The sequence below is a fragment of the Passer domesticus genome, chromosome 4 (assembly GCF_036417665.1).
Source record: "Passer domesticus isolate bPasDom1 chromosome 4, bPasDom1.hap1, whole genome shotgun sequence".
NCBI classification, from domain to species: domain Eukaryota; kingdom Metazoa; phylum Chordata; class Aves; order Passeriformes; family Passeridae; genus Passer; species Passer domesticus.
The window spans coordinates 42,021,374-42,034,499 of NC_087477.1; the positions used below are offsets into that span (position 1 = coordinate 42,021,374).

General features: G+C 40.0%; 1 protein-coding gene across 2 annotated transcripts; it reads left to right on the forward strand.

The window, feature by feature from the left end:
* Positions 1–155: 155 nt before the first annotated feature.
* Positions 156–11,810, forward strand: FGB (fibrinogen beta chain). 2 transcript variants are annotated; one of them, XM_064417436.1, is made up of 8 exons: positions 156–509; positions 6,672–6,887; positions 7,639–7,822; positions 8,399–8,626; positions 9,206–9,319; positions 9,842–9,964; positions 10,149–10,434; positions 11,297–11,810. In XM_064417436.1, the coding sequence occupies exons 1-8, from the start codon at positions 378–380 to the stop codon at positions 11,523–11,525; spliced, it is 1,512 nt and encodes a 503-aa protein (XP_064273506.1). In that variant the 5' UTR covers positions 156–377; the 3' UTR covers positions 11,526–11,810. The 2 variants fall into 2 exon arrangements, with proteins under 2 accessions (XP_064273506.1, XP_064273507.1); XM_064417437.1 differs by lacking the exon at positions 156–509 and adding an exon at positions 4,496–5,137.
* Positions 11,811–13,126: the final 1,316 nt, after the last annotated feature.

Genomic DNA, 13,126 nt, shown 5'->3' on the forward strand with positions numbered 1-13,126 from the left:
ATAAAGAGAATGAATGGAGCCAGGCTCTGCTCGGTGACCCGCTGACCACGCTCACTGGGCCGTGCCGCGGGTGCGGTGTCCCGGCGGCGGGCAGCGGCCGGCAGAGGGCGCTGTGGCCCCGCTCGCGGCCCCCGGCGGGGCCGGGCGCTGCCGCCTCGGCGTGAGGGACGGATTCGGGCAGTCCCGCTTTTGGGTCTCAAACTGTGGGACTTTGCAAATGTTTAGGGCCGTGGAGCTATAGGTTTCGTGTATTGCTTTCCTCGTGAGTTCCCAAGGGTAAAGCCTTACGGTGTTGAAGCGCGGTGATAGTGGATGTTAGCCATTATAGCTGATCTTTTGGGAAGTGTCTTAGTTTGGCTCCACGGGGCTTCATTTCCATGGAGAGAGAAGCGTGTGAGCGAGCTGGCACCCCCCGCACTTCATGGCGAAGCGTTGGGTATGAAAGGGCAGAGGCTGTAAATCTCTTCCAAACCTACCCTGGTGCTCCACCTGACATTTCACTTCCATTGGTGAGCGGAATAACCAAATGCATCTGTGCAAATTTCACACAGGCACCTACTTTCTCCACATATACTCATCTGCTCTTAATTCCAGGAAGTCTTGTCCTCCTGAGCAGTAGCTGGGATTTGACAAGCTCATCTTTTGCAGCCACTCCATCATGATGCTCTTCTTTACCACCAAACCAGCCGCTCTGCTTGCCTGCATGCCTGAGCTGTGAACAATTTACAAAACAATCTGAGCTAGAAGTAAATCAGTGCAACATAGTTGGTTTTAACCTGCTGTCTTTATTAGCTACAGGACAGCGTTAGCCTGGGATTATTTCTGGCACACAAAGCGCCTGCTTGACATAAATATCCTGTCTTTTCTGCGGTTAATGGGTCACTTCTGGTGGCTGCGCTGGTGGTTTGTATTTAGTAATTTAGAATATTGTGATGGAAACATGCTTGAAGTGGCTTTGAGCCCTAACTCCCGTTCTAGGTAGATTTGGGGAAGAGATGCCAATTACATTGTGTCAGTAGTGGTGGAGAACTATTGCCAGCTCAGCTTCAAGCCAAGGCAGGCAGGTTTCATGTTTAAGGTGTCAGCCTATTTTGGTAGTCCCTCTGGTGCGGCTGGCAATCCCTGTTGGATTTCAGAGCTTCCTGCAAAGACCAGCACAGCATCTCACGGAGGGGGAGCGTTGTCTGTCCTTGCTTAAAGTGCAACCCAGAGTGCAAACTCCACAGGGCAGTGTGTCAAAATGGGGCAAGTCTCTTACATCCTCTTGGGCTGATGAGGTTAGACTGAAGATGCACAACATTCAAAAGGAAACTTGGGGAGAGCTAGGAATTTCGAACAGGTTTATCTTTCTTTTTTAAGGTTGCACACAGAGTAGCATGTGCCTGCTTGATCACACAGTTGACTGGTGGATTTGATGTGTGGAAATGGTTTAAAGACTAGTCTCTGGCTGTCTATAGAGTTCTTTCCTTCCTGTTTTCTGTTGAAAGAAATCAGGCTTATTTCCACCGCCTTTTAAAGAGAAACCAGATTTGAAATATGTGCTCTGGTAGCAAAAAAAAAATAAATTTATATTTAGCAAGAAAACTTGTCTGTGTTTGTTATTACTATTAATAGTAGTATTCACATGGCCCTGGAGTTGCTGTAGTTTTCTAATTTTTTTACATATAAACATTCCACTCAGAAATTTATAATCTGAACTTATTTCCTGTTATCCTTGTAATGCTTCAGAAACTCAGAGGACAAATTAATCTTTTCAGAGATTTCAGAATGCAGTTAGAGGACAAATTTAATTTTTTTTTCGTAGAAGGTTTAGTCTAGGGTGAAATTTAGTCCTGGAACATCAATAAATCATGTCAGTTATATTAATAAGAACATGCACTTCATTAATTTCCTTTGTTACATATGGCTTCTTGATGTGCTCTTGCATGACAGCTACAGCTGCAATTCTGGAAATAGCTAGCTATGTATTTTTTTATAAGCACTATTTTGTGGAAGGTGACTAGCAAATTGGATGAACTTTCATTGTTATATTAAAGCCAAAGGGAATAGCCCAGTCATTAATGTTGCTCCCAGAACATGGAGATAGCATTCATTGTAATTTACAAGAAACCTTTGAAGTAATATTTGCCACCAGTAAAAGCAAATAAGAAAAAAGGATGTTCATCTCAGCAGAGGTGAACATTTAAGTTCACGATATTCTTTTCATAGGATGACACTGTTACAACACTACTGGCTTAAAAGAACTAAAATTTCTAAACCAACAGCTATTTTTAAATTGAAACACTATAGCTCAGTGTAAGCCAAGAAGGTTCTGTTCCCCAAGACCTCTTCTGGGGTTCCATCCAGCTCTGAAGAGCCATGATCTGGTGATCGTGACTCGCCTGGTTGGGAGGTTTGTGTACAGAGGGTTGCATCACTGGCCAGCACTACAAACACCAGGGCACTGAGCAAACAGTTGTTCCTCAAAACACACACACGCCTCTGCCAGTAAGTGCCTTTTTAGAGAAAGATACTGTACACAGGGGTGTTCTGGAACACCAACAGGTCCATGGAGTATTATTGCAGTTTCTAGCAGACATGCTGTGGTATCACCACCACAGTAACTCTTCTCATTAACCACGTGAATTGGAAGAGGGAGGATGAAGGAAGAGAGGTTGTTCTGTTTTGAAGAGAGAGCTTCTTTGATACCACTTTTAGAAGAAATTTAAGCTATAGTTTTGGTTCTTCATAAGGCTTTATTCAATCCTTACAAAGTGTCAGCTTGACTGTAATGGTTGCAAGCGTGAGAGTAAAATCACATCTCATAACCAAGATGCCAATGGAGATTAACTTTTGCTGCCAAAATGCTTTCCTGTCTGTGTGTGTGTCTGCCAGGGTAGACCCCTCTGCATGCCAGTCCAAATTTTGACCGTTTTTGTTGATAAAAGTCCCCAGGCACAACCTCCGCAGTGCAGACAAGGCCCTTGCTTTCCAGATGGACAGTCACACGATCCCTGCCCTGAGGCAGCTGGTCATTTGGCAAGTAGCCGCCAGCCTGCTGGGGTGTGACATACACGTGTTGCTCATGGAGAATCCTCATGGAGACACCACCACCCGACTCTCCTGGGAAAGCCAGTGGAAGGTACTGGAGCTGGGAGGGTCAAAGGCTGACTGTTGAAGGGGAAATCCCATCTGAAGGCAGAATAAGCCCGGGGGTTTCCCATGATGGGGCTCTGCAGTTGGCTTGGTGGCTCCTGCACCAGCCCTCTTCATCCAGTCTCCGACAGCCTCTGCACAGATGCAACCAGGGCACTCCATCAGGAGCTGAAGAAAGCTTTATGCCTGAAGGAGGACACCATAAATTACTGCAGAACATGCTGATCATTTTAATACAGATTTAGCACAAATATCACTTGATATTATTAATACTTAATTAAGATTTGTGTGAACTGAGCTGGGATCATTTGAGTTTCTAGCTCAGGAATAGTGAGACTTAGTTGGAGTTCCACTGTACCACAGGCTACTTGTAAGCCCTGGGCAAAGCTTCAGGATGACTATGTCCCTTCCATCTGTAGGATGAGGGTGACTGAACTTCCCTCAGAGGTAGATGGAGGGAAAACTGTATTAAAGGTTAGGATATTCCCAAAATCAATGATACCATCATTGGCTGGCATCCATAAGTGGAAATAACTTGTTAGTGATTTCAGTTTTGCCTTAGAGAGATTTCTTAATGTCTGTAGGGAGAAGTTTGTGTTCCTCCAAATCTAATAGTGTTGGTGATGTCCTCATGGAGGAGATCCAATTTAGTGGAGTTTCAGCTCCTTGGGCCATGGCTGATTTGGGGCCAAACTGTTTAATAATTAAACCAGTCAGGTTAAACAGTTTTCATATTTTGCAAATCTCCATAGTTTACTAGAATTCTGACAACAGCACGAATACAGGAAAAAGCCTAAACCAATACATTTTAGCTGTTCTTAACTTTGCTTCCTGTAAAATCCTCCCCTCCATCGAGTTAGTCTTTGAAATGGAAGCTCAGACCACAGTTTGTATCCCTTGATTGGTTCAGACATTGATATGAATGACTTCAGAAAAATGTTCTGGCTCCCACTTGGCAGATTTCATTTAATTCGGTACATTATGGTCATTTATAATGCTCAAGAAAATCACAGGATATAAGCACACTGAAATGTTAAAACTCTGCTAATATGAGAGCTGTGATATGCAACTTCCTATAAAACATCAGCAAGTATGTTTGAGTATTTCACTATGATTTCAAGTAACTTCATGCTGGATTCTCTTAAAAGATTATTGAAAACATTCAGATAATATTTGAAAGATGTAATTTTTGTATTAAAAAAGGAAACCAGAAAATTAATATGTAAAATTTAGTTCATTTACAATATCACAAGGCTATATTAATGGAATAATATTGGCTTATGCTTACAGTATTCATCTGATCTTTAATAAAGCAAAACATTGCTTTTACTCAAAATTATTAATTTAATGAATATAATATACCTTTTTTTTCACTTTTATGTTAAAAGACCCAAAAATTTGCATATCCATCAGGCACCATTAAACTATTTAGAAAAATGCAGAAATCTGTATCATGTGAGTTGTCTTCACATTTAATACAATATTTCTGAATATTCACATTTTCAGCAGGAAAAACAAAAGCAGCCATCACAACATGACATCTAATAATTTTTTTTTCCTTTGGCCATTCACTTTTCCAGCTGCTTTAGAACACTTGTGATTTTTGAGAAAATGATAACCTTGTGTAATCCAAGCAGGAGGTACTTTTAGGGATCTGAACATGTATTTGATGCCAGCATCAACAGAGGTCTCTGGGACATATAGATAAGAGTTTTCCAGAGGAATTGCTCAACAGCTGATGTATTCAGGCACATAGTGAAGAGTTGAACATTAACAGAGAAGCTCTGATTGCTCAGAAGGGTTGACCCTATCACTGTGAAGCTGGAAATTAGTGCTGCTGCATACATATAAAAGAACAGAGGAGACCTCTCCCTGCGAGAGCTGATGAAAAGAGAAGATCACTGAGCTGCTCAAGGAAGCCAGCACCATGAAGCTGCTCCTGCTGTTCCTGCTCTGTGTTTCCTCCGTTCAGTCCCAGGGCTCTCTTGAGTATGACGACGAGGTTGTAATACTGACATTGATTAATAATTAGTTATTAATAATTAATTTAATTGTGTGCATTACTTCCTCAGATTATGTGAGTTAGCTAAATTAGAAGTTGTGGGAAAAGATAATCCAGTGCATATTCTTTTTCTGATTGAATTGTTCAAAAAAGTAACTTTTTATATGTAACTCCATAATAGTTATTTTCTGAGTTTGGAGATATTTTCTTCCTATTTCATTTTTTGTAGGGAATGAAGAATATTTGATGGTAAGATTAGTTATTTAGCTGAATTTATTTAAGGATACTAATTTAGCAATCTTGACATATGATGTTACAGACAATTAGTATTAGTTATTAAGGAGTAGAAATGTGTAATTAATCATGTTCTGTCTCAGAGACAATAAAACTTTTCTGCAGAGTCAGCAGACACAAGAAAAAACCAATTAATACCAGTTCATACAGCTTAATATTGGAAATTAAAGGGTAACAGTTGCTAAACAGAAGGAAAAGCAATGAGAATCAATATAAAATAATGGTTTAATATATATTTTTTTTTGTTTAAGTAAAATATTTTAGTGGAAAACACAATTTAGAATTTTGGTACACTTTTTTATTGTTTGAAAATCCCTGTAAAAATTGAATTGGTCAGACTTTCTGACAATCTGAGCACTTGTGTCTGCACATTGACTACTGATAACACTAATGTTTTAAATATTTTTCGGCAATTCTGTGTTTTGTATGCTGCTTATTTTTGAAACTACTTGAAGCCTCTGATGCTGGATCCTTTCTAATGTTTGTTATTTGGAGCTGAGTCTGAGGGTGATTGGAAACAGCTGTAGGTTTTGATTCAGTAGCTCAAACAACTATTAATTTGAATCAGTTTTTTTGAAAAAATGATTAGGGACCAGGTCTGTTTTCCTTGCTCATCCTCTTAGGCTTTGCCGTTTCTGGCAGATATGGGGAATGTATGCATCAGAGAGAGCCCTGCAAACTTTTGAGAGATGTTATTAAATGGTTTTCCTAATTTCACCAGTTAACAGCTGGTATGCGGCTTGAGACCTGATGATATATTTCACTGTGGCCTGGTTTTCTGAGACCTTACAAATATTCCTATAGCCCAAAAAAAACTGGGACACTGAAAATGAGCTGCTGAATACACTTCACAGCCCAAGGATGTCTAATTCCTTTTTTTTTTTTTTTTTTTGTAGCCTAATACTTCAAGTTTCATGATGCTTAGTAGCTCTGAACTATGTACGATTTATTCCTTGGTCAAAATTGGCTATTGAAATATTGTTTTACTTTGGTTTGAAGACTTTTTAGTTTATCTACATCTAGGTATGGAGTGTGTGGCTAGTTCTAGAAGGGAGGGGAAGCAATGACTTTTACATAATGTCAGTACAGTATTGCCATTATGGCTTTTTCACTCCATTCCCTGGTTTTCCTTGCTGTTTACAATACTAAATAGTGCTGAATGGATGCCACCACCCTGTGCAGCCCGTTTTGCAGTAGCAGTCCCAGATTCATAGAGTTTCGTCTCCCCTTGGCTGTGCAGGATGAAGGCCCTGTGTTCAACCCTGTGCACAACCCTCGAGGCCACCGACCCCTGGACAAAAGGCGTGAAATGGCACCCACGGTCCGGCCTGTGGCACCTCCCATCAGCGGGGCCGGATACCAGCGCCGGCCCCCGAAGCGCGGGAAGACGGACGACAAGAAGCAGCAGATCGTCTATCCTGATGAGGGAGGCTGCAAGCATGCACAGGACGAGCTGGTGGGTGTCCAGCTGTTGAGGCAGCTGGTGACATACTGTCCTTTCCTTCTAGAACTCCCAACAAGGGAGTTTGCCTTGCCAAATAAAGGATGGTCATTCCTTTAAAGCCGTCCAGCTTTTCTTCACTTTGCTTGGGTTTGCTAGGACTGCACTCAGAAGGGTGATGTGTCAGAGTCCATGGGGTTAGTGGCAGAGTCCAGCCTACAGCAAAGATGGGGGGATGACAGTTGAACTGTAAACCAGGAAAGGAAGTATCTGTGGGTTAGCCTGTGCCTTCCACCTGGCTTTGCACAGGTCAGTATTTAGGACAGGAAAAACCTCTGCAGAACTGTTGGATTCAGTTCCAGACAATCTTAAGGAACCCTAGGGACCAAAAAAAACCACCCATTCTCCCATGTCTTTCTTAAAATTAGTTTCAAAATGTAGTTCTACTCTACCCTCAGTCATACTGCATACAAGCATGCTTGACACCCAGCACACCCCTTGCTGCCTTGCAGCACCTGTCACACTGTCTCTGCCATGATCCCTGCTGGAAAATGCAAGCTGTAGCAATGCTGAGAGGCATCTTAGTGACCAAGCACAAGTTTGAGTGTGGAGGTTGCCAATAAATGAAGTTTGTTAAAGCGTATCTAGATGCTTAAGTATCTGTTCTCACATTACAAACTCTTCGCTGTGTTCAAAGGTATGGCTGTTCACTGATGGGACTAGAACTTCTTTACTTTTATTCACAGCCCTTTTTCCTTCTTTTAAGGGAGTGCTGTGTCCAACTGGATGTGAGCTGCGAACCACACTGCTAAAACAGGAAAAAGCAGTGAAACCAGTCATTAATGATCTAAAAGTTAAAGTGAACACACTTTCAGAGAGCTCCTCAACTTTCTATGAATATGTGACCGTTCTAGAAGATAAATTGGCAAAGAGGCAAAAACAAAGAAAAGGTATGCTATTTCTATGAACTACTAGTGTAAATGGTATTCAAGTTTTATTTGCATTCCTACAATTACTTTTTAGTGGAACTTAAAAAAATGAAAAATACCATGGAATATCTAGCAAAGCAGGATTCCGTGACTGCAGCGTCTTAAATCCTTAAAAACATCCTTTGAGAGAGCAAAGGAATGGATCTCATATTAAGGCAAGATTCATATGAGGCCTCTAAATGTACATCATTCACGTGTTCCCCTTACCTGTTTTCCTATGTCCATCCAATCCCTTTATGACCAGCCTTTGGATTGGCACCATGCCTCCCCAGAAAGAAGAGAATTACTGCTCTTTGGCAGAGTGAAGCACCACTGCTAGATGTATTAGCTAGCAAAGAAACAACAGTACACATGTACCACTTCCCTGAGTCTGTCTGCATAGGTTTTGCACACTATAGAAAAGGAAGCAAAAGAAATGCCTTTCCTGTATTCCTTCCTAGTGGCATCTCAAATTGTACTTATAAACTGCTCTTCATCATTTCCTAACTGGGAAATATGTTGAAAACTAATCTGCTTTTCATCTCTTTGCTCTTCTAGACAATGATGATTTACTTTCTCAGTACAACACAGAAGTGGAATTGCAGTATAATTATATAAAGGATAATCTGGACAATAACATCCCATCTAGCCTCAGGGTCCTGCGTGCAGTTGTGGATACTTTACATAAAAAGATACAGAAACTGGAAAATGCCATTGCAACCCAGGTGGACTACTGCCGTTCCCCATGTACTGTTTCCTGTAATATTCCTGTGGTTTCAGGCAAAGGTACTCATTCAACTCTAATGACATCTTTTCTCCCATTTATGTCACTGTGCAAATTGGTAGATGCATCTGAAGCCTGTACAATTAACTAGGGTATTAGGAAAGATGGAAATCCTAGATGAACAAAAATCTTTTCTGGATCACTATACTGGTCAGACCAAAGATCCTCTTATCCAATATCAGTCTTCATAAGTGACCGGTTGGATTTTAAAGAAATATGTGCTTCAGGGCCTTTGTAAGGTGGAAGTGATACTTTTGTGACTATCATAGTACTCTTGATTTTTTTTTTTGTCAAGAAAGGTTCTTCTTTCAAAAGCTTGTGTAGTTCAAGAAGTCATTGTAAGGTATACGGTGTTGCATCACTTAGTTTGAAGTTTCAGAAATTCCTCTTTGGAAAAGCTGCATGGTGCAGTATTCTTTCTTCCATGATTCTTTCACTTGATGTATTACAGAAATGAAAATGAAAGTAAAATATTATCTATAGGTATTTAAAACTGTTCCCATATAACAGCAAACCAAATTATAAGAAAACTGTTCAACTTCACAGATCTGTCAGTACTAGTCTCTGTTTTATTGTTGCAGAATGTGAGGATATCATCAGAAAGGGAGGCGAGACATCCGAAATGTACCTCATCCAGCCAGATCCTTTCGTCAAGCCATACAGAGTATACTGTGACATGGAAACAGACAATGGAGGTTAGTGTGAAATAACTATGCTGTTATAATATTAATTTATTGATGCTACCAAAAAAATCAAATTATTAATTTGTATTTTATACAAAGAAATATGAAATTTTACCTTTTATAATTAAATCTGATTGACTCGTTCAGGGAAGTCTTGTTGAGGACATCTGCTGATGCAGAATAGGATACTTCCATAGTGAAACTGGAAATAAATTGTGTATATATCTGACTATGACCATCATGGATGGTGCACAGGTGGGCAGACAAGCACAGTCTGGCTCATTTCTTACCCTGTCACTTGACAAAAGACCAGGGCTGTCCTTCAAGTTCTGCTTTTTCCTCCTTTCCTTATGAAGCAAGGTTCTACTTAAGTGTGAGCAAAAGGGGCAAAGCTGAGCTCAAAAGCAGTGAAAGGACCTGCTGCAAGGAAGCCATATGCTCCTCTGATCCTGGGGTGAAGTTAAAAGGGCTGTATCTTAATGTTAGAGCTCCTTTTGTATTGGTAATTTAATCTAAATACTTTTGCTTCTGCAGGCTGGACTTTGATTCAGAACCGCCAGGATGGCAGTGTTAATTTTGGAAGAGTATGGGATCAATATAAAAAAGGATTTGGAAATGTTGCAAAGAGTGGAGGGAAGAATTACTGTGATACACCAGGTAAAACACTGAGCGCAAAATGTAGAGCTGTTCTTACTGAAACCATTTTCTCCTATTTTTTGAAGCTCTTAGATATTTTTAAAATTAACTAATCCACTCCAGCAGACCTATAGGCAAATAATAAAGTTGCCTTAAAGTATATTGCAAAGTCTGTTTCACAGAGCTCCCACTTGTTTCTTCTCAGGTGAATACTGGCTTGGAAATGACAAGATCAGCCAGCTTACCAAAATAGGGCCCACTGAAGTTCTAATTGAAATGGAGGACTGGAGTGGTAATAAAGTATCAGCTCATTATGGAGGTTTCACCATACAGAATGAAGGAAACAAGTATCAGCTTTCAGTCAGTAACTACAAAGGCACTGCAGGCAATGCGCTGATGGAAGGAGCTTCCCAATTGCATGGAGAAAACAGGACAATGACAATTCATAATGGCATGTACTTCAGTACTTATGACAGAGACAATGATGGATGGTATGTACTTGCTCTAGACATTTAAGATAAAAATAGAGCTGAATATATAATATTTCTGTAATTTGGCACTAGTTTTCACAGCATTTTGTAGTATGTCAAAATATGTTATGTCCCTGCACGTTACCAGCTAAATATCTATGGAGTTCTCTTGGCATAGCCAAGGACAGGTAAAACTATATATTGGGTTAGTGAGAGTCCACAACCAAGTAAGAAGCAAGCACGCTGAATTTTATTGATTACATTAATTACTTACCAGGAAAAAAAAAAAAGGCAGCAAATCTGGATGCAATATATTTATAGTCAGAGACTGACAGCAGCAGTGCTGAGGACACTAAGCAGGAATATTGGTACTTACTCCAGTAAAATATAATGGATCCTGAAGAAAAAGGCAGGTAGCACATCCATTAAAAAAGCAATGCTCTGCTTACTCAGAAGACAGAAGTGCAGTTATAAAAGTACATAATGTACTTAATACCTGATCACACATTCATGAATAAAGGAATTGTTTAAGTTGGGGAAGATATACATTTCTCATTGCTTTCTATCTTTAAATTGCATTGATATTGTAATTATCATTATGAACTGCAAATAACCACAGTTATCAATCAGTAAACTAAAATGATATTCCCAATGAGGTGCAATTAAAATTTGATTTGTTTTTCTTTGCTGCTTTATCTTCTGAGTGCACCGTGTAGCACACACTTGTGATGGTTAATCCTTTTTAGAAAGTTCAGAGAGGACTTAAACTGTTTATTATGGTTTGAAAATTTCAGTACACGGGCAGGTATATGTACTTTGTTGATCTGTTAGCCTGTATTACAGATATCACTCTCAGTGCTTCTTTTTTTCTCCCCCCCTCAAGGTTAACTTTAGATCCAAGAAAACAGTGCTCCAAACAAGATGGTGGTGGATGGTGGTACAACCGCTGCCACTCAGCCAACCCCAATGGCAGATACTACTGGGGAGGGACCTACAGCTGGGACATGGCAAAACATGGGACAGATGATGGTGTCGTATGGATGAACTGGAAAGGGTCGTGGTATTCGATGAAGAAGATGAGCATGAAAATCCGGCCGTACTTTCCACAGTAACCATTATCAAAATGTACAGAATCAGGGGTTTTCTTTTAGTGTTTGTACGTGGTTATCTTTCTAGCGTGGTGCTCAGTCTTATCTTTACATATGAGAACCAAATCTGTATGTACAACCATATTGTGACCTAAAGTGAAAAGCTGTGTCAAATATAAATCTTAATCTGTCCAATGAAAATAACTCACCAGCGTATTTTTCCCATTTTTCATTTGTGCATAAGACAGAATTAACTATTATAGAATAACACTGATAAAATAAAGCCAACTTGTTTCACTCTTTTACAAAGGTCTTTTGTATCTCTTTTAAAGCGGGAGAGGATTATTTCTAAGTGTTTTCCAAAAAATAATGAAATCTTCAAACTAAAGTATTCTTCATATTATTCTTAACTATTCATGCATAATCTGGGGAGAAGGAAATGCATTCCACTAAAAAAGAGACAGTTATCTTCTTTTCTATTATAAAAGTAACAGTAACTACCTGCGTAACAAGTTGAGAAGGAATAGAAGTGAAAAGAGTATTGAACAAATGAGTAAGTCGCTGGTCCCTTGGCTCAAATCCTGTTGCTGGATAAAATATATCCTTTTCTGGGACCTGGTCAGGTACTTGCTTTCGCACATATGTGTTTTGTACACAATCCCTATTATGGGACTGGAGTAATTAATGTCTCCAGTCATAGAGTGGTGGAGGTTGAATATTTCATCAAACCTAGTACTCTGTGTTCCCCTGAGCAGACAAAGACAAGACTGCCCAACCCTGGTAGACAGGATGAACATCTCTCAAAGGGGTCTGCCTTCCTCCACAAAGGAAGGGACCCAGATCACTAGGGCGGGATGGATCCCATCTGAAACCTTTAGTGTTTATTTAATCTGTGAAGCCCAGGAGGACAAGGAGACATAATGGCAGCTTCTCACTAAGGGAGCACAAATGTTCAACGTCTGCACAGGCAGGCTTCCACTGAGGTTAAGGAACAAAAACTTAATGAGCAAGTGGAAACCTGTTTTCCAAAAGCACAGACCCCCTTCCCACACATGAGTGTAAAGATCTCTTTGCTCTTCAGCAATATTTCTGAAAAGAGTAGACAGTGGCTGTATTTGAGAAGCACTGAAAAAACAGGCTAAATGTGTGCTGCTTTACCAGTATTTGATGAGCTTGTTAAATGGTATGCAACATGTCAGTGAGATTAGAGGTAAGGAAGTTTGCTAATGCTTCTTTCTAGAACCACAGAAATACCACTCAGTGTAAATACTTGTCTAATGTTATGCCACAAAGTATAAAGATAAATGCAATGTGATCTTCTGTAATTGTGTGACCAATGTAATTGATATTCCTTGCAGCCAGCTTTTTTCTAGAAGATCCTTACCACACACTGTCAGCAAGCTGATTAACCCCCTTACTCTTGGAAGAATTCTTGTTTGGCATATGTGCTGAGAAACATTCAGGTAGTTCCTCATCTTGCTTGTTCCGGTTAGTCATAACCTTTTAATGGTTGCTAGAAAATAATAGCCTGTTTTGGAAGTTGCATTTTGATGAGTTATCATAGAGTTGTCCTATTTTGAAGCTGCTAGTATGCATGGTAAGCTATCTAGGATTCATCAATGGGA

What these genes read in the sequence shown, in the direction of transcription:
- FGB (XM_064417436.1), top strand. Translation starts at nt 378, where the DNA reads ATGGAGAGAGAAGCGTGTGAGCGAGCTGGCACCCCCCGCACTTCATGG. An exon ending in CATGGAAACAGACAATGGAG is followed by an intron (nt 9,320 to 9,841) that starts GTTAGTGTGAAA and finishes TTGCTTCTGCAG; the next exon opens with GCTGGACTTTGATTCAGAAC. An exon ending in GAATTACTGTGATACACCAG is followed by an intron (nt 9,965 to 10,148) that starts GTAAAACACTGA and finishes GTTTCTTCTCAG; the next exon opens with GTGAATACTGGCTTGGAAAT.